The following is a 23,792-nucleotide window of genomic DNA, read 5'->3' on the forward strand; positions in this document are numbered from 1 at the left end:
GCTAGGAACAAAGTTCGAAGTCGCTTCAATCAATAACAAACAGCTGCTACAACATCCATGTAAACATGGTATAAATCATGTGACACGGTGTAAGGAACCAACACATAGGAACTATGAACTTTTCAAGTCCAGGTGACGGTATAAATTCGGACCTAAATGGTGAATCCCCCGGATATTTTCACGAAAGATTGTACCCGTCCGTGGATTCTTTGATAAATTCAGATTCATTTGAAGAAATAGACAGTGATACCAACTCCATAGCAGAGTCAGTTGCAAGCCTAGGAACTCCTCCAAGGTGTAGGAAATACTTGTACCCGAAAAAGGAATATGTTGATCATTTACAGCCTGAAGAAATTAGGTGGTTCTACAAGAGAGAGGGTGATAAGAAATGGCTACCTTTTATTGGTTATGACTCCTTACGAATTGAATGTAGGTACAGAGTTCAACAGCAGAATGGGACTGATGGACTGTCAGAAGCGGAAATTGCTGACTTAGATCTTATCCTGGTTCGCGGTGGATTGTATGAAGTTGATGTTCCTAATGCCAATTGCAAACCAGTTTATTGGTCAGGTATGGTTTTATCTTTTTTAAACTTTAAGACATTCATCGCTATACACTAATACACCAATAATTAATTAGTGTATAAAACCAGAGAAGTCGGCATATGAATGTCTATTTGTTAGTTTGTGTCATCATTCTAAAAAATAATTATAATAGGCTATTTTACCTAAATCCCTTGGGTTCGAAAGTTCAGAATTAATCCTGAAATGAGGCATACATGCCATATCCCCCGGTGGAGGGAGGGGGGAAATCCCGACCCATCGCCTGTGCCCTGTGGGGGGATCCATATCCTCTGAAATAAAAAAATATATATATTTAAAAACTAGCTCAAGGTTGGCAGTGGAAAACATCCATAATATTATGAGTGGGAAATTCTCTGTTAAATTCCATGAGGGACCATGATTACTAAATCCAAAAATTATTGTTATAACAGTGTTTCTATATATATTCTATTGTCATGAATGTAGATATTGTACTAAATTTTGCTGCTTAAAAATCCCCTGGTGTAATATCAAAATCCCCTGGAATTTAGACCAAAATCCCCTGGGAAGCCTCTCTGAGAAATATGGCATGTATGATAAGGATCAACAGCTTTTAATGAACTCAAAAGGGTTCTAAGCCTCTTTACACATTTTTGGGCTCGAATCCCTCATGCTCAAACAGATCACAATTTTTCAAAATTGACAATTACCAGCCTCATACATGCCATATCCCCCGGCGGGGAGAAAAATCCCCCGGAATTTCGATCCATCCCCCGGTCTCCCGGCGGGAAATAAAAATCCCCCGGAATTTATAATTTTTTTTTTATTTTTTTTGAAATTTTACATCAGGCAATAATGACAAAGTAAGTGAAACCATAGTATGGGAGTGAAACTCAATGTAAAGAAACAACTCCACAAGGGTGAAATGCCAAAAGGAAACTTTTACAACAAGTGATCAATTAATTTGAAGTAATCAAAGGCAAAGAAATATTACTATTTTGGAAGGAAGAAATTAATAATATTTATTCTATTCTCTTATTGCCTGAAAGTCATCAAGCTGATAGAATTAAGCACAATTTTTTAAAAGACTTTGGAGGAAGTTAAATTTAATTGTCCCGAAAACATATTTTTCCAATGACATATTTTGTTCTGCAACTGCATTACAGTATGACATGACAGTGTATCATAAGAATATGATAAAAACATAATTACATAAAATAATTCTGTATAATGAAAAAGTTAAGAGGTTTTCAAGCAAACTATATGTTTTTTTCGTACTTCCGTCTTAAAATACTTTAAAATTTCGACAACTTAGACCTGCTAAAAAAATCCCCCTGAATACAACCAAAATCCCCCTGAATTTTCAGCCTTTTGAACAAATCCCCCTGAATGGTCTCCAGAAAATATGGCATGTATGCAGACAATAATTGGCTATTAAAACTATTTTAAAAACTTAAAATATGGTTTATTGTAAAGAAGTGTATTTATTAACGAACAAATTTACATAGAATAGGGTTTAAGCTATAAATGAATAAAAGGAGGGTACTGCACCCTATCCTCTTTTGGTAACACCCGTCTGCCCTAATGGAGATCAACATGTGCACCCTTCTGCCTTCTGAGAATTGAATGCTTCAGATAATCAAATATTGCCTTTGTTTTGTTTAATTAAAGGCTTATAATTTGAGTATAAATACATATATACAAACTGGCTGTTAAAACCTTAAATGACTTCCATTTAACAGATTTTTAACATTTTTTTGTTAAGTTAATACTGTTTAAGATCTTCACAGCCCAATAGAATGTGCCCTTCTAACCCTTTAATAATACTATCATGTCCCTTTTCAGCATAATCCTGTTCTTTTTAAAATAAGGCTAAAAACACTTATAAAAAACATAAAACATAATTATTTTTACTATAAACAGTCAAAAACATCAATGAACAAGAGTATGGTAAGGTGATACGGCAGTACGGATTAAATAAAAGCCAATGAAATAACAGTTTACAATTATATAACATTTTTCCATTACTACAGACTTTTCTTAGGCCACACCAAATTGATATTTCGTTCCTCGGATTTACCGCTCCTATTTTTGAAAATTTAAAAAAATCATTTTTTTATTTTTTTTTTGTGCGCCCGCACCTCCATTTTGATCGCCAAGCAGATTTTTTTCAGGTAATAATATGTTAAAAGGCTAAAAATAATCAAGTATAATTTTTGTGTTTTTGTAAAGGGAAGTTACCGATGCATAGTGTTTTTATACTGTATCTCGATCGGTTTAGCATGGGTTTCAATAAATTCAATCAAAATGGCGGCTTCCGGTATAAAAAATGTGGCTCGAAGTTTGGAAATTAAATCTATTTTTGACAATAAATATGTTTTGAGCATGCTCAAAGTCATTGTTGATCGTCTCATGCACTAAAGGATCATTATTTAAAGAAATCATTATGCAATAAAGCATGTGTATCTGAGACTGGTAGCGATTATATTGCGTAATTAGTGACTTGTTTTGAATGGAAATCGGAATGATCAACTTAGTACTGTACTATTTTATTCAAGTCATAATACAAGGGCTCAAAATTTTACCTTGTTACGACGATTCTGAAGATGATATGGAACATGAGTCATTGTTTGGTCCAAATTGATGTATCAAGCTCATTTTTGATCAAATTCTAACAAAACAACAGTTTTGAACAAGTATCTTTTCACAAATAGCGATATAAACACTGGTCTGGATATAACTCAACATAAGTAAGCGTAAGTTTATCACCTTATATTTTGTTTTTATTTGCAGCATAATCCGGGATTGTAATGCACTTGTCAATTGTAACCACTGCCCCACCCACCCCTCGCCCTTGTTCCAGGGTTATACCGGGGACAGCAGAGGCAATGGGCTGTGTTATTACCTTACAGGTGGCCCCGCAGTGCCTAGTGAATGTGGTTTTGTCTTCGTATTGAAAATAATCGGGAATGGCCCTCACATAGGTATTCGGGGTTGCGGGGCCATTTGGCAGGGATTTTACCAGCAGCGTGTCCTTGCAGGTCGGGTATTTTACCCGGGTTTTGAGAGACCGGAAGTCCCCGCTATTCCGGACTTGGGGGGGGGGGCATATACAATTGGCTGGTGCATAAAAACATCTAAATAACCAAAAAAAAGTACTCTAAAAATATCCTGCTTTTTGTTTTAATAAGCACATGTCATTGCATTTCCTGTGATAATAAAAACAAAATTTAGTCTATGTTAAATGGAGTCTGATGTTTGATGATGCCTATGTAAGTGATCATTTTTTACAAATACAAAATCAATCCTGTTATGTCCAAATACAGTTGCATATGATGTTAAACTGATTCAGGTAGATTTATATAATTCCTTTCAAACTTTTTACTAAAAGCAGGGTTTTTTATTATTATGAATGATCGTCATATTAAAGTACGTTTTAATTATATAAGAAATTAGATTTATCCATATAATGTTTGTACTAAACACGGATGAATAAATAGTGTGTATTCCGACATTTTCCCAATGTCCATTAGAGGTTCAGTTCAAGATGGCATTAAAATGGGTTTAAGGGCAATTATTTTGAACAATCCTTCTTATTTATATTGAATATAAGGAAAAATATATTTTTCGCTCTTCGCTCGCTTCGGTTTTAATGAAAACTGACAAAAAAAAATAAAAAAAATTTCGCTCGCTCGCTCCCTCCAATTTTTTTTGGCAAAAATCCGAGGAACTAAACATTAATTTGGTGTGGCCTTAGGCTTGCAGTTGTGGAATAAGCACAAGCACTCAAGCCCTGCACTGGTAAAATGCTTTGAGGGCCTGCTCAAATTCTGGAATTCATATAACAAGGCTTGTTTATTCAAAGAACGAGGACTTGTTCATCCATGGGTCAAATTTTGTTCGCATTTTTAGGCTGTTTCATGACTTAAGAGGTCAGAGTGTATTGAAATTGAACTAATCTTTATAACATACACATGTATGTACTGTAGATATAAACCAAAACTGAGTTACCTATGTATAATTATCTGATTGATAATGTCAGGTGATCAATACAAGATCATGAGAGGCACTTGGTTCTATGACCAGACCTGGCAACCTGTTGAAGAAGGCTTTGCTACGCAGATTGAAACAGAATACCTAAGTACATTCCTTGGTCACAGACTTGATGAGATGTCGAAAGCTCCAGTGAAAGGACCCAGACCTGGTATATTTTTATAATATATCTATATATTTTTTAATTTGTAATTGCCAAGGATATGATGAAGATCTATTTTTGTCTTTATTTTATATAGAAATGGATATATATTTAAGAAATATTACACACAACTGAGAGTCATATGACATTGTAAGGACCAGTCAGTTACCTAAAGTGTATATGGACTGAAGCGTAAGCTAGCCGGTCCTTATAATGACATATGGCATGAAGTGGTTAAACACTCTTTTATAATTGAGTCTATATTGTTACTAAGCCAATACTGTATAGAAGAATTTTCATATCTTTGATACAAGTATCACATGAAGTTCAGTGTCTCTGTATACATGTCTTATGTTGGACATTAATGACATTATGTGTGATGTACATAATTACTTCTCTGATCATCCAGCTATAATATAAAATTTACATTAAATGATGTTGCCTACTCCAGTGGTACTGAACATCAGATTCACTGATTTCTACATTGAGTGGAATTCCCCTGTGGATGCCTTCATGTTCAGTGATTCTGCCTCGTCTCGATTGATAAGAGCAGTTGGCCACAAACTTGGTGTCCAAAAGAGTAAGTTTTTAAACTCTAGTACCATTTAATCTGATATTAGATTCTTTAAATTATAATTGATAATTCCCTTTAATTGTATTGTGAGTACAGGCCAAGCCATGCTGCCATGTAACCATGCTTTGTACATGTTCATAGTCATGGTTTGTCTGGCCCTGCACAGACATGTACAACATTTATTTCACTTATATGAATTAAGTAAATATAAAAAATATAAATGTGTCTTTAAGTTGACTGTCCTTTAAATAACACTAGTATTTTAATCATTTGATAGATATTTCTGGATAAATTCAATATCCAAGTATGATATGTGCAACACATGTATGTATCAATATACATGTAAAAGTTAAAACAACACTTAATACCGGTAATAACCACCCTGTTGAATGAAAAATATTAAAATCCTGTTGATGATGTAATAGTAATTGATATAAATTGGTATCATCTTGTAGCGGGAAGTCGCGTTCACCGAGGCTACTGCTTGGAGGCGATGATGGATGACAAGCCTACAGATATATCTCATCTCATATTTGTGGTCCATGGTATTGGTCAGAAGATGGACACAGGGCACATTGTTAGATGTGCACAGGAGTAAGCATTCATAATGTACTATTTGTAATATGCATGTATGCAAAATAATATAACAGTGCATGCTAAAGCACTGTGGTTCTTGAATAAAGGTCAGTTTAAGAACATGGTAGAAAGATGATTTGCTCAACAGTGGGTTTATTTTATCAAATGTTTTCCACCTTTACCAGGTCTTAAAACAGAGTAATGTTGGCCCATCTTTTATTTATGCAACTTTTAAAGACAAAAATATTCTGAAAGAATTGTGAAAGAATGTTATTACCAGGAAAAATCTCTCTGTGGCATAATATACCAGGAATGTTTATTATTTGAAGAGAAGACATGTCTTCTTCAAATGTCATAAGATCAATTTAAGATAAAAATCTTACATATCTTGATTAAAAAAGAAGGTAGATGTTGTCCTTATAAATCTATTTATTATAGTCAACAATTAAAATGGAGTTTGTCTGACTAGTCATGTTGCCAAATGTTTGTTTTTAAAGTTTCAGACAACGAAAAGAAACAATTTTTTGAATAAAGCAAGTTTTATTTTTTAGATTGAGGGATAGAATGCATTATGTGACTGCTAAACTTTTCCCAAACTTTGAACATAATGAGAACCGGCGAGCTGAATTTCTTCCAGTTGAATGGCGGTCTTCTTTAAAACTAGATGGAGGTATTTATTGTTCCATACTGTTCCGATACATAAATCTTGACTTGCAAAAATGGGTCTTCTAGTTATTCTTATTGATTGTCAGTTTTTAGGATCATGTTTAAGTTTAACCTTAAGTAAAATGCAGATGCAAAATAGCTTTTATTTAAACAGTCTTTTGTGGATGGACTAACAGTCTGCTAGACACCCAAGCTACATAGTCTCTGAGTATAGGGCCATGATTATCTCATGTGGCAACACTGAAAATCTTCATTTCATTGTAAATGTCATTCTAGTTGAATAATGTAAATTATATTTTACAGAATTTTATTACTATTTTAAACTGGCAGTTATTTTTGTAAAACAAATGTAGTAAAGATTAAATAAAAGTAAAATAATAAAATAAAATAGAAGTGCTTTTGTTAGTCTAGACTTGGACTTGAGACTGTTCATAATCATGGCACCAGATAAATTAAGCAGTTTCAGACTCGCCCATTCCCATTCAGTGTCAAACACAGCAGTCTTCTGGCAGACATATATAACTGAGAGTAGTCCATTCGTTAGCGCTTAAATGTATTATTTTAATGTATAACTTCTATGCTTACCAGTAAGATTGTATAAAGTTAATGATAATTGTTTACCTGTAGATACAGTAGAATCACTGACTCCTCAAAAGATGCGAGGTATACGGACAATGTTGAATGCAAGTGCCATGGACGTGCTATACTACTCAAGTCCTCTCTATAGATCAGAGGTAATATTTTATGCTTTTATGTCTTAAACATATGCATGTACATGTGTATATTTTATTTGTTCCCTTTCAAGCTTTGACATGAAAATCTGCATACTGTGTAAGGAGTTGTGGGTCCAATCCCACCAATGTCACAAAACATTTTGTGAATGAAAAAATAAAAAGGGAGAGTCAATTATATACATAAAAAGAGTATTTCAAATGTTTTTAGTATATTGGCAGGCAGTCTGAAAATAAATCACATTAAGTTAAATATTACCGACTTTGAAATATAAAACATTTATTTTGTTTTTCTCATTCTGAGCTTTATAATTATAGTCTATTTTCGGTCAAAGCAAGATCTGCTTTTTCAGATAACTCGAAGTTTAGAAGCTGAGTTAAATCGTCTGTATAAAATGTTCTGTGAGCGCCATCCATATTTTGAACCAAATGGAGGAAAAGTCTCAATTGTTGCACACTCCTTAGGTAAGAGAAAATTCCATATTGACTATCATAATCCTCTCTTCATTTTAGAGTGGCATAATACCTTTACAATGGTTTGCTGTAAAGGCCTATGTTTGTTTCACCACCGAACATGGCGATCCTCAATCAAATGTCTTACAGTAACTAATATTTAAAAGTGATAGTTAAAACTTTTTGACAACTTCTTTGTAGTAGCGGTCATGACGTTGTCATAGTCATACAAAAATCTAATTATGGTCATCTTTCAAAATTGTGTAAAATATTTAGATAAAACTTATCACACAGTCATGCTGCCAGTGACAATATGCACATGTGTAGCAAGGCATATACATCTGGCTTAATTATTGGCTAAGGTCCCTCTTTGACTGAAAAAACAACAACAACAAACAAGGTTGGTGATCGAGCCAATAGGTCAAATGTTTTACAGTAACTAATATTAAAAAGTTTAAGTTAAAACTTTTTTACGCTTTTTAAGCATTATAGTAGCCGTTGTGACGTTGTCATACATTTAGTCATACAAAAATCTTATTCAGTCTGTAGTTCACCTTGACTGAGTGAGGGAGTATTATTCAGTCTATATATACATAAGATCAGTGAATGCTTATGTTTGTTGCAGGATGTGTTATAACGTATGACATCATCACGGGCTGGAACCCTATCACTTTGTATGACCAGTATGTCTCATCAGTCATTGTGAGTAGTATCTAGTGATTTTTCTGTTACAGTGTGTATATACCATGTGAAAGATTGCGTCATAAATGCTACGTCGGAAGGCAGTATTTTGCTTCGAATGAAGACTTGAAACAAAGATAACTTTCCTATTTCTTCACCATTTTAAATGAAACATAGCACAGTCTATGCTGCATATGGAGCCCTGCCTTCGGTCTTTCACCTGAGTTTGATTGAGAGTGTAGTTTCTTAAAACACTTCGACAAACCTTTTTACAATACGACCGTCTGACAGAGCACTGTCAAAACATTATTTTGGAAACAGGTTTGTCGAAGTGTTTGATGAAACTAATCACCTTATCAAACTCCAGTAATAAAATGAAGGTGTGGCTCTTTTAGCGGCATTGACTGTCCCTTGTTACGTGGATCCATCAACAATTGCGTGTAAGACATCTTCTCTGAAACCATCAGGCCAATATCAATGAAACTTCACAGAAAGCTTCCTAGAGTGACCTTCTACATAAATACAACAATGCGGCTTGATTGCCTTATAACAACAACATCAAAATAATTCCTCCCTGTTTTTCTTCTCTTCTCTGAAACTACTTTGTCAAAGTTATTGAAATCATTCGGAGCTTTGTTAGGTGACAGTCTACAAAAATACAACAAGAACAAAGAATGGCTGACTTTCTGTTTTATGTTTGAAAATATGTCTGAAATATCCTTCGTTTCTAGCTGTATATAGAATACAACAAAATCGTTAATGATTGAATAATACCAGCTTTAAATTCAATAAATTCTGAGCAGCTTTTTCACCAGATGTTAATGGGTAATTGTAAAATAAAAACAGTTTTTGCTGTCCAGAGTGAAAATTCCATATTGTTAATCTAATCTGTAAACTCAGATACTCTAGAAGCAAACTTCATTGTGTAGCCCACAATTGAAATAATGTCTATATTTGGTAACAAGGGAATATAATTTCTACTTTATGAGTTAAATTCTTCAAATTAGTCACTTCTTAGGTAATTATTGTTCTTATAATCTTAAAAGTTAAAGTCTTAAGTTTTCCATTGAACTATACCATTGTACAGAATTCAATTTCTTGCTTCCATAGCTAATATAAATATCAATCTTTTATAGATTGATGCCTGAAAATGAAATTGGTGAAGTATAGACTGAATGAAAGGAAATTTCTGTGGTTATGTGCTTTGATTTCTTTGTGAAAATGGTACTTGTAAGGAGTCGATGTGATAGATAACCTTTTAATGGCCGGCCACAAATCAGCTACTCATGTTCCAGAATAAGATAAAGGTCAATCAAGTTGAAGTTTGGTGGATAGAACATATTATTCGTTTTATAGGGTCATGGAACACTCCATTCAATTTTCAACAACTGGATATGGTACTTGAGTTTTATTTGATTAGCTTACATTGAAATTTTGTGTCCAGTAAAGTGAAATGGGTGTTAGAAAGTCAAATGAGTTTCGGATTTGACAAAAAGCTTATTTTCAGTTTTTGAAAGGATTCAAAGTAATTCAACACATTTATTTATGGACCAAATACAATCAAATTTCACATGGAACCTTTTTGATATATGTTCTTGAAAACTGTATCTCATTAATTTTGTTAAAGCAAAAATGACTTAACTTTGGCCATAACTTAAAAACCAAATGTTGCCAGAGACAATATTCAGGAATGCACAGTATAGCAAGGGCCATAACATGAGCTTTAATTATGATTAAGTTATATTCCTTTTTCAACCAAAAACCCAGATGAACTTTGACGCTCTTGTTTCTATTTCTCTTTATAAAGTTCAATTGGCCAAATTAAAAAACTTAAGTGGTTTGTGCTCTTAATTCTTGTAAACTATTTTTGATTTAGGACGAGGAGAGGGAGCAGGCTGGAGGATCACAAGAGGTTCAGTCAGAGCTGGACAAGGCAAAACACAGGTAAGATATGGTTAGAGAAGATTTATTTTGAGTACAACATAGGCTCAAGTGGAGTTTCCAACTGACTATATTTTATCATTCAGTATACATGTTTGTATCGAAGACATAAATGTGAGTGGCATAGGATTTCTAATAAGTTATATATGCACAGGTAGTGTTTGGTAAGTTTTGAAGTCATTTTACAGGGTTTCAAACTATGAATTATATGGTACCAAAATGGCCCAAATACACTCAGTATCTGATCAGGCCAATCAGTCTCCTAATCCCGCTTGCACTGTGTCTTTATATGCACAGTGTGGAATACAAGGACTCCCATAAGCAACTGCAGATGACCATACACTAGTCCTGTGGGGTTTAAGCTAAAGAGTTATGGAAGCATGCTGCGCCTTGTCTTTTTTCTGAAGCACCCTTGTTCCCTCAAGGAGACAAGCATTTGCACCCTTCTTTCTTCATGGAATTAAATGCTTAAGATAATCGAATAATTGTTTTGCTTTAATATGATTTTAATATAAGCATATTATACAAACATATTTTGGAGTTAAACCTAAAATTACTTCAATAATAACATTTTTTTAACATTTTCCGTCAAATTCATAATGTTCAAGTTCACCAAAGCCTTATACAAAGTAATGTGCCATTTTTACCATTAGCAACCTTCTTTTGCAACACCTTGCCCTTTTTTGGAACCTGGTTTAAAATGTTCCTGTGAGTATGGTCATATCCAAAAGTTTTTTCTTACCAAATCAGCTTTCAAGACAAGCATGGGCATATTATACATGAAAGCAAAGACATGAGACAATTATGAAGGTCTAATAAAGAAACAGCTGTAATTGACTAGTTGCCGAAACAACTGTTATCTCTCCCCATTCATAGGGAGACTTTGTTTTTGCCCTGTCTGTCCGTCTGTCAGTCAGCCCTTAGGTCACATTTGGTTTCCGCTCAATAACTATAGAATGCTTGGATCAAGGAACTTCATACTTGGTATACCGGCTGAATAGAAAAAAATATGACTCCTATTGATTTTGTGATCAGTAGGTCAAAGGTCAAGGTCATGACCATCAGGTGAAAAACGATTCGTTGGCGGTGACCTTAAGCTGAGAAATGGTTTCTGCTCAATAACTAAAGAACGTTCGCACCCAGAAACTGCTTGACTAACAGATGACCTTATTGATTTTGAGATCAGTAATTCAAAGGTCAAGGTCACAGTGACCTTGCAGGGAAAAAAACAGTTTCTTGAGTTTCTGCACAATGATCCTTTGAGTCCAGGAACTTCATACATGTAATGCCACTTCTTATATCCATCTATCACCTTTATTTTTAAGATTTATAAGATAACTGATCTTATACAGTAGATGATCACTACTAAATTTGGGTGAATAGGCCAAACATCACTGTCATCACATCATTTTCCAGCTACAACCACACAATGAGAATGACAAGCGCTTTTAAAAAAAAGCAATCTCTATTTGTAACTTGGTGTGATCCTCCACTGGAGGTTTGTCAGATTATCCATTTGATAATGCACCCATGTGCAAAATATAATATTGTTCAATTGTTGCTTTGAATTATAACTGGTAATTCTAGATGGTTTTTGACAGGGTGAATGAGGTCGAGTCTGTATTGAACAACATTCACAATAAACAACTACAGCAATCCCCACCACTGTCATTTGAGGTGAGTAAAAACATTTTCCTTCGGACTCCACACACTCTAACCAGCCCAACTGGGTCATACCCCGATAATGACATCAATCCCACAATTCATTCCTTAAGTGTACCAGTATTCTATTCTTAGTCTCACACAAATACAAGAATTCCTGATTATTTTGAATATTCAGGTTAATTTCTCAGCAATTAAATATTAATCAACAGTTAATAAATTTAAAACTTTAAAAAATCATTTGCATTTCTGTGAAAATTGCGTTCTGTGAATATGAATACATTGAGACAAGAGAGTATGATTGCTCTTATCAAGATGTCACTATTGTTTCCATAGGTGGAGAACCTGTTCTGCCTGGGATCTCCCCTGGGTGTGTTTCTAGCCCTGAGGGGGGTGCGTCCCCAGGCTAAGGGCACGTTAGACCACATCATTCCAAAACACATCAGCACCCGCCTCTTCAACATCTACCATCCCTCCGACCCTGTTGTAAGTATATCATACCATGGAGTGATCTCAATTATTTACTATAGTAACAATGGTTAATGGCAAACCCTGGTTTGACAATGGTCTGGGTCCACTGGTAAGCTCTAAAGATGTAAGAGGTAAAAGCCAACATATTTTTCAGAGGAGCTGAACAATAGTCAAACTACACATCATTTTATCATTAACAATTATTTCTACACTATACGCTCAAACTTTGAATGGTGACATATGGACATTAATGGTGATATATTGCAATGATTCTTTTTATACGCCCGAAGGGTCGTATTATGTTATGGCCTCCATCGTCTGTCTGTCTGTCCGTCCGTCTGTCCGTCCGTTAGCAATTCTGTGTCCGGGCCATAACTTGGTAACTAATAAAGCGATTTTCAAATAACTTTATACAAATCATCACTACATTAAAAGGATGTGTCGCGTGCAATTTCCAGGTCCATACCTCAAAGACTAGAATCACCATGGGGGTGCGTTAGCAAATCCGTGTCCGGGCCACAACTTGGTCACTAATAAAGTCATTTTCAAATAACTTTATACAAAGCATCATTACATTAAAAGGATGTGTCGCGTGCAATTTCCAGGTCCATATCTCAAACACTAGAATCACCATGGGGGGGGACGTTAGCAATTCCATGTCCAGGCCTTAACTGGGTTACTACTAAAGCAATTTTCAAATAACTTTATACAAATCATCTCTACATTAAAAGGATTTGTCAAGCATGCTTTCCAGGTCCGTACCTCAAAGGCTAATTTCACTGGAGGGCGTTAGCAATTCCGTGTCCGGGCCATAACTTGGTAACTAATAAAGCAATTTTCAAATTACTTTATACAAATCATCACTACATTAAAAGGATGTGTCGCGTGCAATTTCCAGGTCCATACCTCAAAGACTAGAATCACCATGGGGGTGCGTTAGAAAATCTGTGTCCGGGCCACAACTTGGTCACTAATAAAGTCATTTTCAAATAACTTTATACAAAGCATCATTACATTAAAAGGATGTGTCGCGCGCAATTTCCAGGTCCATACCTCAAACACTAGAATCACCATTGGGGGGGGGGACGTTAGCAATTCCATGTCCAGGCCATAACTGGGTTACTACTAAAGCAATTTTCAAATAACTTTATACAAATCATCTCTACATTAAAAGGATTTGTCAAGCATGCTTTCCAGGTCCGTACCTCAAAGGCTAATTTCACTGGGGGGCGTTAGCAATTCCGTGTCCGGGCCATAACTTGGTAACTAATAAAGCAATTTTCAAATAACTTTATACAAATCATCACTACATTAAAAGGATGTGTCGCGTGCAATTTCCAGGTCCATACCTCAAAGACTAGAATCACCATGGGGGTGCGTTAGAAAATCTGTGTCCGGGCCACAACTTGGTCACTAATAAAGTCATTTTCAAATAACTTTATACAAAGCATCATTACATTAAAAGGATGTGTCGCGCGCAATTTCCAGGTCCATACCTCAAACACTAGAATCACCATTGGGGGGGGGGGACATTAGCAATTCCATGTCCAGGCCATAACTGGGTTACTACTAAAGCAATTTTCAAATAACTTTATACAAATCATCTCTACATTAAAAGGATTTGTCAAGCATGCTTTCCAGGTCCGTACCTCAAAGGCTAATTTCACTGGAGGGCGTTAGCAATTCCGTTTCAATATTGGAAGTTTAAGCCTTTGTTGTAAACACTTCACACCTAGTAAGCAGTATACTAGCATAACCTAAATGTTTATTAAAGACCTCAAGCCGAATCTTCTTCGGGTGTATAATGCTCCGTTTCGCTGTGCTCTTGTTTTTATAGTTCAGCCTCCAGATGATTTTGGTTTTGTTTGAAGGAATAACTATGTTGTAGACATTTTCTATCAATCTATAGATTAATTACCTGATTCATGGAAGAAAAAAGCTACAAACTGATTTGTATAAAATAACTCAATGCTATATTATACTTGTCTTGTACTTATATATAGACAAGACTGTAATAATGTGCATTATAGCATTGATATCATTTATTGTTAATCTATGCAGAATATAAAATATATATATATTTTATGAATATATTTATTTCTTACTTATTCCATTGCAGGCCTACAGACTTGAGCCTCTGGTGCTAAAGCATTACTCGACAGTGCATCCCTTGGTCATACACCGGTATGACACTGCCGACAAAACACCATACACACAGATACAGTCAAAGGCGTTTGCTGCTTTTCAGGTGAGCTAAATAATGGCTATATTATATAAGCATGGCTTGCATAAAAATGTTGGCATTTATGATGGAAACTGGGATAAAACAGACTTTTAATATTAGAAGTTGAGGCCATTTCTTTCAAATATGCAAATTGTATAATCCTGCACATATAAACTTATAAACATATAAACGCATATAAATGGTTCTGGCAATGTATCGTCAAAGAAGTCTGAATCAGAGACTTTGTACACAGCAAGGGTTTCAGCAACCAATGTAAATCATTTACAATATAATAGTTACATTTGCATTTACATTGTATGTATGATTTCACTGTTGCAGGGCTCCAGTGAGGTGTTGTCTGAGAAGGCTGAGACAGACAGTGTGGACAGTGCAAGTTGTTCAACTGCATCCAAGGAGAGCTCCCCTACCCGGAAACGTATTGCTCTCAATACAGGTATGCAACTCTGTGTAGTCAATATATGTGTGTATGCTTGGCTGTGGTGGTTCTCGTAGATACATGTGTGAATGTGTGACAACATTGATGCTAAATTAGGGCCCATTTTATCAACAAACTTTCCACAATTATTTAAGGTTGCTTTTTATCAACATTATTGTTGAAAAAACAAACATGTATTGCACTAATTTTAAAACTAATCATTTTATACTTTAAACACAGTTCTAATTATTTTGTGTGTAAAACTTTGATGTTTCATTAAGCAAAAATATTATAGCATGATTTATTGATAATAAGGAAATTTCTCATCTTACTGTTGATGCATGGGATCTTTATAGTACAGCAATGTTATACTATAATAGAGTAATCTCCTGTTTTGGAATTAACAGGGTTGTGGATATATCATGTATCATGTTTGGCTATCATCTTATTGGGCCTTAAAAAAAAATATATATCTGTTTCGGGTAACCCGACCCTACCTATAAAAATGCGGTGACCCCAACTATTTTTTTCCGTTTCTGAGCAAAAAAAATATTCGTTAGCGAATAGAGAGTTACGAAGGGCGGATAAATGCAGATTTTAATCAGAATTATTGTTTATATGATAAAACAAAGTCAGGCAATGACAGTAATGTAGGAAAGACTGCCATGTGCAAGAAAACACTCTGAACTTACGACAGATTTTGAAAAAAAAAAATCCTTACCTACCCTACCTAGAAATATTTGGAAGGTTACCCTTAACAAACAATTTTTTTTTTGGCCTTATCACAATGCACATTGTTAAGATCAGTCATTTACGTATATGCATTGGCATTATGTATTATTGTTTATCAAATATTTTCCTTTTATTTTAAGTCAGAACGTCAAAAAATCAAGTTTTGACCCCAAAATCTGTAATTGCAAGATGCAGCTAATATGTAGTTAACTCTGTTATTGATTTCTAGAACTGTCCTACTAACATCACAAATAACTATCACATTCGTTTGTTACTTCACATGGTCATAACTATGATTCATGATCTACATCATTAGCTTGTCTATTTTGTCAGAGAATCTTATAGCATTTGTTTTGTGTTTCAAATTATCGGATGTCTAGAAACTTCTTTAATGATTGCATGCATATGAATTACGGAGTGCATCTGAAAAATTATCCGAGTACTCAATTACCAATTTTACTACTTGTTGCCATCCCTTGTATTAACTATAAATTACTGATAAATATTTTCGATGGAGAATATAAATTTCCTAAGCAAACACATTCACATATTTTATAACCTTTTATATGTGTTCAAGGAAACCTTGATTAATGAGAAAGCCAGACAAGCTTTGATGTTGGCATGTGTTGATTTTGATACTGAATAGATATTACTAACATAACTCTTTCTCTGCATGTGCAATGCAGTTGGTGGCTGGTTTAACAGTATAACCAAGAGCATGAGTATGGATGAAGAAGGCATGTCTGCGGAACTCAAGATGTTCAACCGGCTAGAAAAGGAGGCGGAGAAACGAGACCCAACCCCTCTTATGGCCAATAGCCATGACAACATTGATCACACAGGTGCATAAAGATACAGAACATCAGCTTACAGGCTGATTGAACCTGTTGGTCTGCATTTTTAGCTTATCTGTTTTTCAAAGAAAAAAAGGCAGGGTATGTCATAATCTTGGTGTCCGTTTCTTGGCTATGATGTTATAGAGTTACATCAGACAAGCATTAGCATTTTGGCTTTAATAGTTGTAGAGTAACATCAGCCAAGCATTAACATTCTGGCTATAATAGTTGTAGAATAACATCAGACAACCATTAGAGTTCTGGCTATAATAGTTGTAGAATAACATCAGACAACCATTAGCGTTCTGGCTATAATAGTTGTAGAATAACATCAGACAACCATTAGAGTTCTGGCTATAATAGTTGTAGAATAACATCAGACAACCATTAGCGTTCTGGCTATAATAGTTGTAGAATAACATCAGACAACCATTAACATTCTGGCTATAATAGTTGTAGAATAACATCAGACAACCATTAGAGTTCTGGCTATAATAGTTGTAGAATAACATCAGACAACCATTAGCGTTCTGGCTGTAATAGTTGTAGAATAACATCAGACAACCATTAGCGTTCTGGCTAATAGTTGTAGAATAACATCAGACAACCATTAGCGTTCTGGCTGTAATAGTTGTAGAATAACATCAGACAACCATTAGCGTTCTGGCTGTAATAGTTGTAGAATAACATCAGACAACCATTAGCGTTCTGGCTATAATAGTTGTAGAATAACATCAGACAACCATTAACATTCTGGCTATAATAGTTGTAGAATAACATCAGACAACCATTAACATTCTGGCTATAATAGTTGTAGAATAACATCAGACAACCATTTGTGTTCTGGCTGTAATAGTTGTAGAATAACATCAGACAACCATTAGCGTTCTGGCTATAATAGTTGTAGAATAACATCAGACAACCAATGTTAAAGCAATAAGAAGTTAATGTTTTTTTGTTTTGTTTTTTATCTTCTTACAATGAACAGTTTTCATATGCTTCTGGCTGACAGAATTAGTGATCCAGTTTGCTTTTCAAAGATTTATTCATAATTATTAAGATTTAAGCTGAATCTTCTCACTTTCTCTCATTTATAAAAAAAATAATATTTACATATATACAGCGTTACTGATCTAGCATGTGGTGAATTCTTCTAACTCATTTATTCCAAAGCTAGAATGCAATAGCGCATAATCACAGTGTTTTGTGTTTAAAGAATAAGATATCGCATTGTATGGTACCTGTAATAATGCTTACACAAAATAATGATTTAAACAAAGTTTTCCCTTTGTTCATAACATGATACTTTGAGAATATCTATAAGACGTTGGTAATACAATTAATTAATACGTTGGTAATACAATTAATTACTTATTTACTCATTTACTTAAATGATAGTATTTAGGCAATATTGTTAATGTACAGGGTTAGAAAGGTATGTATCAATCCTGGGTCTTTGGGACCCCTCAGGTACTCTACTAATTAAGCTCGCATATTCTCTGACCTGTACAAGTTAAGTACCATGACATGCGTGAACGATATGTTATTAATGATACTCACCAATTTTGCAGTTTCAATGGAATTAAAATGTCTGTAAACTATAACTAATTTTTCAGACTTGGAATACCGTTTGGATTACACTCTACAAGAAAGTGGTGGAATCACGCGGGGTTATATCTCTGTAGTAACCTCCCATACCTCATACTGGACCAATCGTGACATAGCTTGCTTCATTCTCACTCAATTACACCCCTCCCTGCAGGAGAAGCAGTTACCTTGAAACTTTTACATTGAAATTGTGACCTTCACCCTGAGTGACCTTTTACACAGTGGCTTTCAACCTGTGACCTTGAACCTGTGACCTTCAACCAGTAACCTTGAAAATACCATGTTTAAACAAATACCTCTTATCCCTGACCTTCACATAGTGATCTTGAAACTATGATCTCTGGTGTTCTATCCTTTGCTTTGTCACGTATTGTGAGTTTTAGGGTTGTCATTTTTAAACTGAATCTTTTTCCTTTGTTTTTTTATCTTGCCATTGAGATGGATTTCATGAAAATGTAGAACTCAGAAGGTTAATGTTATACTTTTGTCTGTGACATATTGGAGAAATATGAAGTGCTTCCAAATGTTTGCCTAAATTTATAGTGTGAACTGTTAACCTATTGCTGTTGTCTGACTTACAATATAGTTCAACTTTTGTAATAAATTTTAATGAATTATTGAAGAAGTAACATCATGAGCATTGATATGGCTATGTAAACATACATGTAGGATTTAAAGTGTATTACTTACACCTAAGTCTGTACAATAATGAAACTTTGTTAAAACACTAGGCCCCAATATCACGAAAATACTCAAGTCAAATCCCTATCACTCTCTCAACTCAAATAACAGCATCATATGATTTAAAATCCCATTTTCTCATTTATTATGTTGAGAAAAAAAGAGAAAAAAGTTGAGATCGAGATTTGACTTAAGTATTTTCGTGATATTGGGGCCAGTTAAGGTATTGTAATAGCCTTGGTGTCATTGTGCAAAAGTTTGGCCATATCTAAATAACTGTTCAAAATATTTATGCAGAACCAAAAGTTGTACACAGGACAAACATAATGTTAACAAGGATGATATGCACATGTGAACCAAAAGTCACAACTCTTAACTTTTGATAATTGTTAGGTTATGCTTCTTATTGGCTGAGAAAACCCTCCAGACAAGTGTTGGCATGGTGTTACAGATGTCTTGTAGGTGATGCATCACAAGCATCATAGTGATATCAATCAGTAAAACATCATCACATGCAAGAGTGATAATTGATAGTCAAATTTTAATATCTAAATAATAAATATATCCGGTAATTGAAACACCATCTTGTGCACAAGTGATAATCAATATTAATTTAAATATTGGTGAAATAAATAAATCTTTCTTTACCTTCATAGTCATTCCTTAAAGTAATATTGTAGGAGTTTCCAAGCTTCATATATATATATGTATATTTTATTCCATCCTTGTATGTTATATCAAAATTGTCTGAATATTTGTTTTTACATTTTAGGGTTTTCAATTGTGATCAAAGGAAAGGTTGTTTTTATTTGTCAAGTTTAGCATTATTACGACTCATTCCAGATAGTCATATGATACCATCACTGGATTGCAATAATGGAATCATTTACATGCTTCTCATGTGTTTCAAGAGATGCTTACGAGTTTATTCTAGAAAAAAGGATTATTTTTGTATGACAATCGATATTGCTGTGATGTAAAACTATTCCATTTGCATAATGCATCTTATCTATATAGTGCAATTGTATGCATTTGGTGACTTTTGTTGCTTGCTCACATCTTAATTAAACTCATTTTTGTGGCTTGGCCATTACAAACTCATTGATGTTCAGTTGTTATTTATCTATATTAACATTGTTGTATTTGTAAAGTTTTCAATACTGGTAAAATTGTTGTCATTGTTTCATAGCTTAGGAAAGTTTTATATAATGTGTTGATGATGTGTTGTTGAATTGTTATTCATTTTTTTCCCTTAGTTAAGGTGTTTGGTTAACATTTTGAAGTATATAATATTAATGTATTAACATATTAAATTTCAAGTATATATTATGTAATCTTTCATACATATTTATTATAAATTTCTATCTAGACCAGATAAAATAGTATTTTTACATTATCATCTCGACCGTCTTAAAAATTAATTATTCTCTTTGCTTGTGGGAACTTTCGGAAATCTATCAGAGATTTAAACAAACTTCATTATTGTTAAAATGTTTGTACTGGTCTGTGTAGACGTCTTTGCTGGTTTATTGTCTACATTATTCCATGCTTAGCTTGTTATATCCAACTGTGATATTTGATCATTTTGTGCAATAAACTGGAGTGGTCTCATGTTAAGATTTTTTTGCACTCATTGATATACATCTTTGAGTTTTTTTGTGTGTAGTTTTTGTTGTAGATTGCTTAAAACATACATTTAAGTGGACATTTTGTGCTTTTTATTTTTTTGCAAAGTCAATGTAGTTATATCTTGATAAGGATAAAAAGCTATTAATTTAACTTGATGAAAATGATTAAATTCAAAATAAAACACTTAGTTTAAACTTATTTAACTTTATAACGATTGTGAAACAAGCGATTGCAACTTGAAAACACTTGAAGTAAAGTCATGATGATTTATTATGAACATTTACACCTTCAGTTTTGCTTTGGTATGAAATCATTTACAGTTTGGTTAACTTACACCTTCAGTTTTGCTTTGGTATGAAATCATTTACAGTTTGGTTAACTTACACCTTCAGTTTTGCTTTGGTATGAAATCATTTACAGTTTGGTTAACTTACACCTTCAGTTTTGCTTTGGTATGAAATCATTTACAGTTTGTTAATAGGTAGCTACCACATTAAATAATTGAGCTATTGAGGTTTTGGTGCCTGTGAATAATTCCAATCACAGTGGGTGACATGGTTTTGTACCATGTTGTCCATGACAACATTCAATAACTAGCATGGTTTAAGTGACACAACTGCACAATAATAATAACGGAAAGCTCCACCTACTTGTGACCATTCCAATTAAACACAAATAAAACTCTCCAATGTTGAACTTGTAGCCAAAATGATGGTATAATGGTATTCAAAAAATTATCTCCTTTATTTTGTTTGGAAAATATTATATTGCGTTCAATATAAATGCTTTACAAAACCTGCCTTTTCAATAGGACCTACCCTGAGAGTATTATGTGTTGTAAACAGTTATACAGAACTGTTTAGCTGAATGGTTGTATATTTTAAATTACTCACTGTGAATGCTTTGGTTAAGAATTGTTAAGATTTCTTTGACTATACTTGTTGCTTGACCAAAGATGATTGAATAGATTTGACAGATATTTTTTTTACCTGTAAATTACTGAGACCTGTAATAGACTAGTAATGTAAGTATTCATCAAATGAATGAAGAAGTTTATTAGTTAATGGGTTGTTACGAAGCTGATTTTACTTGTCAGGCCAAAGATGTTTAATTTACTTTTTCCTAAAAAAAAATCTCTGGTTTGCTTGTCAGAGTTGAAGAAGTTTTTTATGTAGATTAGAAATTAAAATAGATTTTCAATGATTTCTTTTTTTTGATTTTTTTTCTTTTGAATTACTAGATTTTAAGGAAAGCCATACATCTTAATACAAAATTGCTACTGGTAAAGTTTCATTTTATAGTTACAAATGTCAAGTATATTTTTCTGAAAATAGGTTTTGTTGATATAGGCATTAAGTTATTTAAGAAACATTCCTTACACATTAATACAATTGCTATGTAATCATAGTAAAATTTTGTCCTTTTACTTCCCTTAAATATATCCTATTAAAATAGTGGCTCATTATGGTGTTATTCCAAAAATTAATCCTTGCAAAAAAAATATAATAGTTAATCGATATAAATTAAACATTTAGTGTAATCTTGATGTTAATACCTTAAATGCACTAATTGAATCCAAATGATGGATGGCTTTCAGAAGAAGTGTATGCATTTATGGAATATGTTGGACCAAATATGTTCGAGAAATCTTTTTTTGTATTATTTGATGCAATGTTAATAAAAAGTGGCAAAATGGGAATATTTGTTGTTGTCTTCCAGTAGGTATGGAATCTGCATCCCTGTCTCCATTGTCACCAAGGTCAATGTATACAATGTGAAGTTGTAATCTGTTGAACATACTTGTATGCATTTAAGCCGACCTCTGCTTGCTAGTCTGACCATCTGCAAACTCGGCCTTCATACCACTGCAGGCATGCCTTAAGCGGAATCAATCTGCATGTACCTGGAGCTTGTCTCATGTTTGCCTTAAAAAGTCGAGGCGTCGGATTTGTTGTCTGAAAAAAAACACTCAGACTACACCACCTGTACAAATATCGCTGTGACGTTGGTGAAATTGTGGACGAAAAAAGATGTCTCTTTGATATTTCCTAGAATTAAACAGACAATCTTAATTATTTTTAGAATGCTTGCCTCAGCACCATTATATTAAAACCCTTGTAGTTAATATGATATTCTGGACTATGTACAACGATAGCCTCAAGTGTGATATTCTGGACTATGTACAACGGTAGTCTCAAGTGTGACATTCTGGACTATGTACAACGATAGCCTCAAGTGTGACATTCTGGACTATGTACAACGATAGCCTCAAGTGTGATATTCTGGACTATGTACAATGGTAGTCTCAAGTGTGACATTCTGGACTATGTACAACGGTAGTCTCAAGTGTGACATTCTGGACTATGTACAACGGTAGTGTCAAGTGTGACATTCTGGACTATGTACAACGGTAGTCTCAAGTGTGACATTCTGGACTATGTACAATGGTAGTCTCAAGTGTGACATTCTGGACTATGTACAACGGTAGCCTCAATTGTGACATTCTGGACTATGTACAACGGTAGTCTCAAGTGTGACATTCTGGACTATTACAACGGTAGTGTCAAGTGTGACATTCTGGACTATGTACAACGGTAGTCTCAAGTGTGACAATTTGGACTATGTACAACGGTAGTCTCAAGTGTGACATTCTGGACTATGTACACCGATAGCCTCAAGTGTGACATTCTGGACTATGTACAACGGTAGCCTCAAGTGTGACATTCTGAACTATGTACAACGGTAGTCTCAAGTAAGACATTCTGGACTATGTACAACGATAGTCTCAAGTGTGACATTCTGGACTATGTGCAACGGCATTCTCAAGTGTGATATTCTGGACTATGTACAACGGTAGCCTCAAGTGTGACATACTGGACTATGTACAACGGGAGCCTCAAGTGTGACATTCTGGACTATGTACAACGGTAGTCTCAAGTGTGACATTCTGGAATATGTACAACGGCAGACTCCAATGAGACATTCTGGACTATGACAACGGCAGTCTCAAGTGTGACATTTTGGACTATGTACAACGGCAGTCTCAAGTGTGACATTCTGGACTATGACAACGGTGGTCTCAAGTGTGACATTATGGACTATGTACAACAATAGCCTCAAGTATAGCATTCAATAGTGTTTATTTTCATAAATG

The 23,792-nt window shown here is 34.3% G+C and overlaps 1 protein-coding gene across 2 annotated transcripts; it reads left to right on the forward strand.

Annotated features, from left to right (window-relative positions):
* Positions 1 to 22,337, forward strand: LOC128209114 (phospholipase DDHD1-like). Of its 2 annotated transcripts, XM_052912987.1 has the most exons (15): positions 1 to 570; positions 4,585 to 4,746; positions 5,189 to 5,317; positions 5,767 to 5,905; positions 6,439 to 6,557; positions 7,181 to 7,287; positions 7,638 to 7,749; positions 8,363 to 8,439; positions 10,295 to 10,362; positions 11,961 to 12,036; positions 12,358 to 12,507; positions 14,612 to 14,740; positions 15,056 to 15,170; positions 16,571 to 16,726; positions 18,337 to 22,337. In XM_052912987.1, the coding sequence occupies exons 1-15, from the start codon at positions 114 to 116 to the stop codon at positions 18,498 to 18,500; spliced, it is 2,160 nt and encodes a 719-aa protein (XP_052768947.1). In that variant the 5' UTR covers positions 1 to 113; the 3' UTR covers positions 18,501 to 22,337. The 2 variants fall into 2 exon arrangements, with proteins under 2 accessions (XP_052768947.1, XP_052768948.1); XM_052912988.1 differs by lacking the exon at positions 16,571 to 16,726.
* The last annotated feature ends 1,455 nt before the right edge of the window (positions 22,338 to 23,792 follow it).

This window comes from Mya arenaria, chromosome 11, assembly GCF_026914265.1.
Source record: "Mya arenaria isolate MELC-2E11 chromosome 11, ASM2691426v1".
Taxonomy (NCBI): domain Eukaryota; kingdom Metazoa; phylum Mollusca; class Bivalvia; order Myida; family Myidae; genus Mya; species Mya arenaria.

Excerpts from the sequence above, each read along its gene's own strand:
- LOC128209114 (XM_052912987.1), top strand. The coding sequence starts at position 114 with ATGAACTTTTCAAGTCCAGGTGACGGTATAAATTCGGACCTAAATGGT. Across the intron at positions 4,747-5,188 it reads AGTGAAAGGACCCAGACCTG|TGGTACTGAACATCAGATTC; the intron begins GTATATTTTTAT and ends TGCCTACTCCAG. Across the intron at positions 7,288-7,637 it reads GTCCTCTCTATAGATCAGAG|ATAACTCGAAGTTTAGAAGC; the intron begins GTAATATTTTAT and ends CTGCTTTTTCAG.